General features: G+C 34.4%; 1 protein-coding gene across 2 annotated transcripts; it reads left to right on the top strand.

Moving 5' to 3' along the window:
- The first annotated feature begins 226 nt into the window (after positions 1-226).
- On the top strand, positions 227-10,193 carry LOC148878371 (EH domain-containing protein 1-like). Of its 2 annotated transcripts, XM_088953669.1 has the most exons (17): positions 229-541; positions 639-718; positions 1,455-1,523; positions 1,600-1,657; positions 1,961-2,016; positions 2,107-2,146; positions 2,235-2,296; positions 3,130-3,234; positions 3,627-3,740; positions 3,903-4,005; positions 4,134-4,183; positions 6,564-6,692; positions 6,779-7,030; positions 7,113-7,192; positions 8,126-8,252; positions 9,348-9,491; positions 9,627-10,193. In XM_088953669.1, the coding sequence occupies exons 1-17, from the start codon at positions 457-459 to the stop codon at positions 9,810-9,812; spliced, it is 1,740 nt and encodes a 579-aa protein (XP_088809795.1). In that variant the 5' UTR covers positions 229-456; the 3' UTR covers positions 9,813-10,193. The 2 variants fall into 2 exon arrangements, with proteins under 2 accessions (XP_088809803.1, XP_088809795.1); XM_088953677.1 differs by lacking the exon at positions 3,130-3,234 and having other exon boundaries at positions 227-541.
- The last annotated feature ends 1,324 nt before the right edge of the window (positions 10,194-11,517 follow it).

Here is an 11,517-nt window from a genome sequence, read left to right as displayed (position 1 = left end):
ATCCTTACAATATCTAAAGCATCAGACGGCTGTCGATGATTCACTCCGTACTTCTGGTGAGTATGTTGTGCAACTTATAATTTATTCAACGTGGGGATAAGGGTAACTCAGTAATTTATGTGGACTGTGGGAGTCATCTCAGGTCTCTCAACCAGAAGAAAAAAAAAAAAAAAAAAAAAAAAAATATATATATATATATATATATATATATATACTCCGTTCAAATGCGAGAAAACTGTTAGAAAACCTGATTTCGTTTCTCTAGAGTCTAGAGAGAGAATTTGAATTTAATCGGAAAGATCTGAAAAATAAAATACCAAAGACTCTCTAGTCTCTCTCCTCTAGTCCTCTTCCCTCGCTGGCTCGCTCTCACTAAAAAATAGGATAATATAGAATACCAAAGAAAAAAAAGGAAAACCGTCGAAATTTCAAATCTGACAAAAACCGCTTAGGTTGATGGAGATTGTTACAGGTCCGATCGGTCCGTGTTCAAAGGAGCATCAAAAGACCTACCAGGAGTGGTTTAACTACGCCGACTCAGGCTTGTCCTACACTCCTTCCTTGTTTTTCTTTGGCTTCCATGGAACAAACTCGTCTCTGTGTATTTACCAAATTCGTCTATTGTTTGTACTCTTCAGATGGCGATGGCCGCATTACGGGAAACGATGCAACCAAGTTCTTCGCCATGTCCAATTTATCTCGACCAGAACTCAAGCAGGTTTCTTCACTTTTAACTTTTCCCTTTCTTCCTTTTTTTACTTACTTGGGGGTTTTCTTCGCATTCATCGTATGGCGGTTCATTTTTGTCATATGTATCCTCTCTTTGTTCTGTGAATTCGACACTTAAATATCTCTGTACTGTGATTCCATGGTTCCACGGAGTGGTAGTTTACATGATCGCCGATTTTCTGGTTTTTATTGAATTGATCAATCAGTAGCGACTTGAGTAAATCCTAAATAAGAAATCACTGCATTAATGCAGGAATTGTATCCACAGTTCAATAACATTATTATATTAACTCTGTTTTCTGCAGCTTTCGTCAATTATTTTATGTATTTATGAATGGATTACACGGGCATTTGAGCTGCGGATTTGATGACCTCTATGTCATCTGAATCCATTTTCTCCTCCTATACGAATGGGAGACTATGTGGCAAGATGGTCTTTTTTTCTTCTCCTTTTCTTGAAACGATAATTTCTTAGACAATCAGGGTTCAGGTTTCTAGTCTACGCCTTATCTCTTCTCGTCTGATGTATCAATATACTAATTCTTTTTGGTTTGTGTAATATTGCTAAATTTCGTTTGCATGCATTATGGGATCTGGGTGACTAGCATATTGGTAGTTGGTTGCTGGCTAATTCAATGACAAGTCTAGGGTGTCATTTCTATTGTGTTAGCCGTTTTCCATTTATAACTAGTTCGTATTAAGTTGACAACCTTTTGGTTTTAAAGGTGTGGGCCATTGCGGATTCCAAACGACAGGGATTTCTTGGGTTCACAGAATTCATTGCTGCAATGCAGGTTATACTTCAATATCTTCTTCTATCTTGTTAATTTGATAAGAAGTTGGTTTTCACTGACCTTTCGTGATCAACAGCTAGTTGCTCTGGCACAAGCGGGACATGAAATAACACCGGACCTTCTTAGCAGTGGAAGTAAGCATGGAACTACATTTTTAGCTTTCCTACTTCTGTCATATGGGGTCGGCTACATGAATCCTGTTTCACCATTCTGTTCTGTTCAGTGCCATATCATTGTTAAATTATGAGCACTTAAATTAGCAACTAGTATAAGGATATGATTAATTATTGATTTGCATGTCTATCTAATTTTTTTACTCATATTTAGCCATCCTATCCAGTTATTTGACTAGCCGACCTCATATAGTTGGGATAAGACATGGATGATAATGATCCAGTTATTTGACTCTGATTTTATGCATACTTCTTCCATTGTAGTTAATTCGGAGAATTTAAATCCTCCTGTAATGGAAGGTTTGGATGTTTTAATAGCTGTAAGTATTTCATTTGTTTTGTTTTTTTGTTAGTATGGCAATCTAAGTGTTGCTTGAGTCTTCTCACTTTTTTGTTTACTGGCTTCTCAGAAAAGAAAGCGCTCACCCCAAAAACCTGAGCTTGATAATGGTAAAAAACTTTTATCTCTTATATTAACACCTACTTGTTTCATTGGTTCCTTTAAAAATTCCTAACTGTTATCAATGGTTCTATGCAGTAATTGTCCAGCCCCAATCATCACCATCAGCTCATTGGTTTTCTTCAAAATCTTCAAAGAAGGTGACAGCTTCATTATTATGTCTTTCTTTCGGCATGGCTAGGAATTGTTCTCTCTGTTAGTATATGGGTTTCAATATATCCAAGACTTTGATATTTTTCCCTTTCTGTCATTAGCTTTCTTCTAAGTACAGTTTCTTCCACTTATATCTGTGTGTGTGTGTGTGTGTTCTGTTGTAGATTCCTTAGTAGAATTCTCTATTTGACAATTGACAATAGTCTCACTTTGTTTTTCCTGCCTGGCCTTCTTACATTGTATTTGCCAATGAGTTCTACTCATATAATCAGTTTTCCACATATGTTCTTGATTTGTTTTGTCCCATCAGAAACAAGGAGCTATTGTACCTGCAGTAAAATTTTAGGATTTTTCTTAAATGATGCTTGCTTCAAGCCATTATTGCTTGCATTGAAAACCTAAAAAAATGATTATCTGTAAACAAAAATGGTCAATACAGATACGTAGTTGAAGTATGGTCATGCATGAGATAATTTGGTGGTTCTATTTTTATGTTTATTCTCAACCACTTCATGACTAATGAGGCTTGTCATATCTTTCTTCCTTATTCTGAAAACTTCTGGAATCACAGTAAAAACAGGCCTGGGCAGTAGGCTTGTCATATATTTCAGGCCTGGACCAGCCTCATATTTCAGGGCTTGCACCTATGATGCCAAGAAGATACACTAGGACATAATCACCTCTTAATTTGTGCATTTGTATCAAACATTTCAGTGCTTGCACCTATGCATGAGATAATTTGATGGTTCTATTTTTATGTTTATTCTCAACCAGATAATGGCTAATGGCACTTGCCATATTTTTCTTCCTTATTCTGAAGACTTATGGAGTCACAGTAAAAACAGGTCTGGGCAGTACGCTTGTCGTATATTTCAGGCCCGGGCTAGGCTCATATTTCAGGGTTTGCACCTATAATGCCAAGAAGGTACACTAGGGCATAATCACCTCTTAATTTGTGCATTTGTGTCAAACATTTTTTTTGCACAGTCTATCTAAGTTGGGAATTTGACTGGATAATGGTTAATTGACCTTATCCATTTCCATGCAAACTTTTTTCTTTATTTTCCTGTCAGTTATATGTTCAGTGGCAATAGGTTATTGATATTCTTATGCATTGGTGGTTTATTTTTATTTTTCTAATTGAAGTCCTTAGGAATTTTCTTGCATTCCCTTTCTATTTATGTTTTATGATGATGAGTCATTTTCCTTTCTATTCATAATTTCATATCTTGTAGTTTGATTGTTTTAGTTAGAGATATCCATGTCTAGAGTTTGTAGTTGGATCTTTATTTACTTCTTGTTTCCTTGCATGTCTAGATACCTTTAAGCTCAGTTACCTCAATAATTGATGGCTTGAAGAAACTATACATTGAAAAGCTAAAGCCTTTGGAGGTCACATATCGCTTTAATGATTTTGTATCTCCCTTACTGGTGAGTGGACTCTGTATGTGGTTTTTTTATTACTTTATTCTTGAAACACATCCAAATTTGGCTCCTTCCGATCTTCTGCTCTGAATATCATGAATTTCTGTTGAGAACGGTTAGATTTTGGATCACCTATATCATTGTGATTTTGATCTGTTCAACTTGCAGATAAGTAGTGATTTTGATGCAAGACCTATGGTGATGCTTTTGGGTCAGTATTCTACTGGAAAAACAACATTCATAAAACATTTGCTCAGAAGCAGTTATCCAGGTAATTCAAAACCATTTTCTTTATATATTAGCTTATTTTTTCCTTGCTTGATTCTTTCATTTTCTATTGCATGCAATTGGATAAACAGATCATGCAATCTTCCTCATGGTTTCCTGCATCTTTTCCAGGTGCTCACATTGGACCAGAGCCCACAACTGACAGATTTGTTGTTGTTATGGTATCTCAATCCTGTTTCTTTGTTATGAACCTTCTCAGTTTAAATGAATAAGCTCTCGATATCCATTGTTTGTGATCATTTGCTTAAGCTTTCTATTGATGTCTGTTGTTCGTTTCCATTCTTTGTAATAAAAATTTTGATGATTTTCTTTTGAAATTTATCCGGATTTTTTTTTTGTTTCTATATACCATTTGAAGAAAAAATTATGATTTTTTACTTGAAGACATTACAGGTAAATTCTACCAGGTTGTTTAAGATAATGAACAAAAACTTATGCATAATTATAAGAAGTAAATCATCAACCCCTTTGTAACCTCGTTGATGACTAATGTGTGTGTCTACAAGAGGTCAAAGGTTCAAGAGTTGGTGGGAGAGGGAAAGTAAGAAAGAAATAAATTTTTATCTTCCCAGAATAACTTGCACAAAAATGAGTTACTATGTAGCAATAAGCTTGCTGAGAATAGAGAGGAACAATGCAAAGAACAAAAGTGAAATATTTAACTTCATCATCTACCTTATCTCATGTAATCGTGTTGGCACTATAAAACTTGTTCTCACTTTGCACTCTTGTTTTTTTTTTTTTTTTTTTTTCTATCATGTGAAAGATTCCATAAATAGACAAAGTCATTCTACATTTTATCTCTGATATTGGTTAATTGGTTGTTTTTGTATGTTAGGACCAACCTCCCTGCATGTGGGTACTTGATTATTTTTCTCTGAAGGGTCACATATATATTAATTATTAAATGGTTCTTCAAAAAGGAAGAAAAATTCTTCAAATTGTAGATCTCGGGTTTTTGTTGAGTTTTTCTTTCACTGTTATTTTACTTGCTAGCTGAATAGGGATTTTTTATGGCAATTGTAGGTCTGTATCACCATTTCCCTGATTTGGTTAGATGGTTAAACATCCCTTGTTACAAAAAAGAAACTTGTTTTCATTTTTGAAAAAATAATAAATATAAAGATTTGGATTATTTTCCAATCTATTTTGGACACTTGTATGTTCTATTTGATTTGCACATGAATATTGCTTGTTTTAAACTTAGTTGTCAGTTCATGAAAAATTAATAAATATTAGGAATTCATTTGTTTTCTAGTCTATTGTGGAAATTGTAATAATTTATGGAGAGAGAGAGAGAGAGAGAGAGAAAAGATGCTACTGGCTGCCTCCAGTCTTCTATTTATATTAACTTAATAAAGGAATAGAAATTACAAGTATACCCCTGGCGGCACACCCTAGAACCAAAAATAATAAGAAAAAGACAAGTAACTAACTGACAGTATCCTAAGAAGTCAGCCTACTAACAGTAGCTATAAAGTAACAATTAAATAAGCCTTACAACAGAAATGTGTAGTTTTTAATTAACAAAGACAAATTATTCTCAAATTTTTAATACATGGTGCACACATTTTTTCTATAAATGGTAATTTGTATTGTTAATAGAGAATTAGAGGGTGAAATTCCCTCAAGCTAGAAACATGTACATGGGGACAAAATGGATATCATTCATGACCAAGGAAACTCATAAAAAACCCCTCTTCTTGTGGCAAAAGAAAAGTAAACAATAGTCTGCTGCATATTACAATTCTCCAGCTTGATACCATCAAATTCCTTGAGATGCCCACCCATTCAACAATAGTTCTTTTGACTTTCCCAATAACAGCCCCATTTGTGGTGTGTTTTCCATAAAAAATTCTTCTATTTTGTTGTGTCCTTATTGGCTAACAAATTGCAAAGGACAGCAGGTTCCATAGAATTCTTCGTTGCTTGCTGAAACCATTTAAAGGCCAACAAGAATGCAAGCAAAGGAAATTTTGGGCATAACCTGTTGCTGTCTGAATAGCTAAAGAAAGTATGTTCAAACGCCGTGAATTTAGTATGTGTTTGGTATAGCTTCCGTTTATTCACTAAACGTTTGTACCTGATTTGTTTGCAAAACTGAGAAAAGCAATAATGAAACCGTTTATTGACAATTAGGTGCCACTAGGCCCCACATCATCGAAACAGTGAATAAACGCCTACCTGTTGGGGGAAGCGCTAAAATAAAGCTTCCCCCAACGGTATGCACGAACATAAATCAAGGCCAGCTTTTGCAAGTCTCTGTGTGCACGGATCAGCGTGATGGGTGTAATGCTGAAATGGCGCCTATGTGGCAGCATTTATTGAAAAACGCTCACGGTTCCAAACACTGCCTAAAACAACAGACATTCCATTAAGTACTTGGTGCTCATACATTCTAATCTTTGGTTTTCCCTAATTTTCAAATGTATTCTTAATTTCTTATTTCCAGCGTTGCTGATGTCCCAAAATTATCTCTTAGGCATTTTGGACAAATTGTTCATAAGTTATTTTCTAACTTATTGGAATTTTATTATACAGTCGGGGCCTGATGAAAGGAGTATTCCAGGGAACACTATTGCTGTTCAGGCAGATATGCCATTTAGTGGTTTGACGAGTTTTGGAACTGCATTCTTATCAAAATTTCAGTGTTCCCAGATGCCACATCCAGTGAGTTGTCATTGTAGACTTGTCATAATGCACTTTTGGTTTATTCTTGTATTATTGTAACTTGACTATTCTTTATGAATGCAAAGCTTCTAGAGCATATAACGTTTGTGGACACACCTGGAGTTTTATCTGGAGAAAAGCAAAGAACACAGCGGAGCTATGATTTTACAGGTGTCACCTCATGGTTTGCAGCAAAATGTGACCTCATTCTTCTTCTGTTTGATCCTCACAAGCTTGACATAAGTGATGAATTCAAGCGTGTAATTGGATCCTTGCGTGGTCACGATGACAAAATACGTGTGGTTCTTAACAAGGCTGACCAAGTTGATACACAACAAGTGAGAAAAGTTGGCAGTTTTATTTGTTATCTGTGCAATTGGTCTTCACATTTTTAACATGCTTATTGGTGGTCCATTGTAGTTGATGAGAGTTTATGGGGCACTGATGTGGTCACTTGGAAAAGTTCTAAATACTCCTGAGGTTATGCGTGTTTATATTGGGTATGGTCTCTATCTTTCATGCTGTTAATTTGCTACAAACTAATGGAGTTGTTTTGTACATGGTATGTTTAGTTTTCATGTTATTATTATTTTTTAAAACAAGTAAAGGAGCAGAACTTGTTCACTAACTGATAATTTGGTTCTAGAACTGTAAATATAGGTAGTCTCTTTTAAAAAATACTCTTGTTTTTGAAAACTAAGCATGGTCTATCTTGTCTCACAAGTTGCTGATATGTCATCAATAATGGTACAAAACTGGGGAGTTGCCAAATGCTACCTTGTTTCTACAAGTGTCTTTCTTTTAAGATGATAATCTTTCTCTGGAAAGATGTTTGGGCCCTTGTTTTCTCTTTAAGGCAATAGTGTTTTTCTTCATTTCATTTCCTCTCTCTCTCTCTCTCTCTCACCCCCTCACTTTTTCTATTTTCAGATTCCCCAAGGGCCTTGTTGCGTGCCATTTTTCTTATTAGGATATGGTGGCCTTATGTCCATTCCTAATTCCAAGCTTGTTCACTAACAGGATAAAGGCATAATACATTTATAGAACTAGGAATTTGTTACCATTTAGAAATTTTGTGTTCTTTAAGAAATATGGATGTAATTTAGTTTTTGCATGAGCTGAAATGCATGTAAAATTTGGGAGGAATCTGCATAGACTTGATCTGATGCATGTCTGTACTCTGGATTTTATGCAAATCTAGTTTCTACAAGTCAATCATTTGCCCGTGGTAGATAATGCCAGAGTTCTTAATCAGACGTAAATATGTTTGGTTGGTTTCAAATGCTAGGCTATGATTTGCTTATTCTAAACCCACTTCAATTTGGTTGTGATATTGGAATTTATGATTTGTTCAAATATTGTGCATTTTGGTTCACCAAAACCTGAATTCTATCGATTTCATTATAGTTAATATGTTTCCTGATTTTTGACAGTTCATTCAATGACAAACCAGTGAATGAAGCAGCTGTTGGTCCAATTGGAAAGGAGCTTTTTGAGAAAGAACAAGATGATCTTCTTTCTGATTTGAAAGATATTCCAAAGAAGGCTTGTGATCGCAGAGTATATTCATTACTCTTTTGCTTTTCTGTCATAGTTTCATTTTCACAATGGAAGGCTGTGTTTGGCTTTGTGGAAAATAAGACCTTTTCTCCTTTTTCAGGTAAAAAGGGAGAAAAGTCCAAATGATGCCATTTGTTGAAGTAAAGCTATTATCCAGATGGGTCAGTAAAAGCTGTTTTGACTGGGAAAATTAAAAGGAGATCTCAACTCCTTTTTCTTGCCCCATCAAAGCTTCTTTTGAAACTTTAATGAAATTAAAAGTTTGAAACTTTAATGAAATTCAAAATTTTGTCACATATCTGGGTATATGGTATTGGCTCTGCCCCGACACATGAAATATTAAGTTTTTTGAAATTTTAATATTTTGAGGGGGTAGGCCTTGCATGAAAAAAAACCAAAAAAAATAAAAATGGAGTGCATTATCCAAGTTCAAAATAGGGGTGATCATGGGCTGGGCCAGGCCTGATTCTGGGCCTTTGTCTTTTATGTATAAAATACTATATATACACAATATTTTATACTATATATATTAATATATAATATGCTTGCAGAATTTATTTTATATAAATATGAATTTCAAGTGTCAAAATATAATATTTATATATAAAATATACAATATAGCATAAAACAACAAATGGACATATGTACAAATTATGTATAAAATACATATATTTAGATATATGCAGGCCTGGGCCCGGGCCTGGCTGGAAATGATCACCCCTAGTTCAAACCCCTTAGACAACAAATTCAAACTTTTCATGGTCAACAACAAAGATGACAAGTTGTTTTTTACCTTTTTCTGAACCGGTTTTCCCTCTTGGTCAACAGGTTGACCTGTGATGTTAAAAAATTTCAAAAAAATAAAACAATACAAAACCAATCAGCTCATAACCCGTATTAAGAACCAGGTCACCTGTCCAACCAGCAGGACACTTGTTTTCCATCTGAGCCTACCTTATCCATAAGATGCAAAATCTCCTCATCCATATGGAGATAAACCATGATAAGCTATGCCAAACACAGCCTCAACTTATTATCTGTTTTTCTCTTGGTACTTCCCATTTATTGTGTGGTTAAAGAATGTCATTCTCACAGATAAATGAATTTGTAAAACGTGCGAGAGCTGCAAAGATTCATGCCTATGTAATAAGCCATCTTAAGAAGGAGATGCCTGCAATGATGGGAAAAGCTAAGGCTCAACAGAGACTTATTGATAACCTAGAAGACGAATTTGCAAAGGTCTTTCTCTCTCTCTGATATACATTCACACATAAGCATATACATATGCTTGCATTCTTGTTGCAATTGTGCTTGATGTATTTAATGCTTATTGCAATTGAATTGTCATTCATTTCTACCCTCTTGTTGAAACAGGTCCAAAGGGAGTTCCATCTCCCAGCTGGCGATTTCCCAAATGTTGATCACTTCAGAGAGATCTTGAGTGGTTATAGCATTGATAAGTTCGAGAGGTTGAAACCTAAAATGATACAAGCCGTCGATGATATGCTAGGTTATGATATCCCAGAACTCCTCAAGAACTTCAGAAACCCCTATGACTGAGAACTTATTGGTTAAAATGAGGCAACTGGTAACGTCATAAATGAGGGGAGGGGGAGCATGCTGTTGGGTCATGTCCAGATGAAATGTCCCATTTTTCTTGTTGTCTGTTTGTTCTATTAGTATTTTGAGACATTTCCATACATAAACGTCACTATATGCACTCTGGCAAGCTCAAGGATCTCTACCTCGAGGCTTGAGGACACCCAACCTTTCTGTGAATGGCTCCGCCTCTCGGGAGTGGCAGTTAAAATACTGTAATTACTCTTAAATTTATTGATTCTCCAATAATGTAAGTTGGAAAAATCAGTAAGTAATTACTCGTAAATTTTGTATTTGCAGGAAGGATTCAAATATCTAGATCTATCAGAGATGGTTTTGATATCTGTATTTTATCTGTTTATTGCATGGGCGCAAGGGAATGATATTACCATTTCTCTTCTGGTGTTTCTAAATGAGTGACCATACGACATATCAAAAGTTCTGGATTTTATCTTTGTAAAATCTGGATCTAAGGTGGGTACAACCAGTGATCAAACTATTGGTATCCGATATCATATGGGATAAATCAGATATGGATATGTTTTGGAAACACATCGATACCAACCAAGGTATAATATTTAAGACTTGCAAGAAAAAATTGCAATGAATAAAAATTGTTTGGTGACATGCAATTAGCCAAAAGTAGTGTATTCTCTTGAAAATTGGAGGAACATCTTAGCGTTGTTAATCTAAGGTCATCGGTTCTAACTAAGCAAGTAAAAAGGTCAACGGTCCTGATTTCTCAAACGAAGTTTGGTTATGCTCTCATTTTCCATGGCCTTAGCGTTTAAGCCTCATTTGGCGTTTCCAGAAGTTTTGCATTTGGAAATGAGTTGGGTGACTTGACTCTTCTTTTTCAGTATGTTTCTTTGCAATCTACGAGATCAGAACTTAGAGTCACAGCATGTCCTGGGGAACATTTCCTTATTTGTGTTTATTCATGGGGAGATATTTTCAATACACGGTGGGATGTGGTTGTGAGGTCAGTGTAAAACACGTTCTGTGAGAGCAAATTCGAATTCCGCTCCATTTGATTTGTGGGATGGAAAGAGAATATATTGATTGTTTTGCAATATTTCTCCCTTTTCATGTTTGGCTTATGGGATATCATGAAAAAAGGTGGAATTATATATTGTAATTCTTTGGATGGGGAGTCACACCATTTTGGTGGAAAACAAGTGGAAATGTAGAGAGAGATTTAACTAAAAAACACCTTTCTTGTAGCATTTCTAAGAGTTAATAATACTAGACCTATGACTCATAAATAAATTATTAATTATTAAAATAATTTAATTAAAACAATTAACAAGCAACTTAAAATAAATAATTAATGAAAATATTAATCAATAAAAATTTAATAATTAATCATTTTCAGAATAAATATTATAATTATTAATTAAATAATAAGTATTAGCAACATAAAATATTAATAATACAATATAAACTAATAAAACTAAAATACTATTTAATGTTAATAAATAATTAAGCAATTCATATCAAATTAATAATTAACAACAAAATACTAAATCATACAAATATTATTAATTTAATAAGGATTAACAGTAAAATATTTAATAACTAATTAATTTAATAATTAATTAATTAATAATTTAATTAAAAGAAATAATTTATCAACGAAAAGTAATTTAATAATTTATGAATAATT

Source organism: Nelumbo lutea, chromosome 1 (genome assembly GCF_056320005.1).
Source record: "Nelumbo lutea isolate HS-2025 chromosome 1, American lotus-T2T, whole genome shotgun sequence".
NCBI lineage: Eukaryota > Viridiplantae > Streptophyta > Magnoliopsida > Proteales > Nelumbonaceae > Nelumbo > Nelumbo lutea.
The sequence above is the reverse complement of the archived record's forward strand: the minus strand, read 5'-3'. Positions and strand labels throughout refer to the sequence as shown.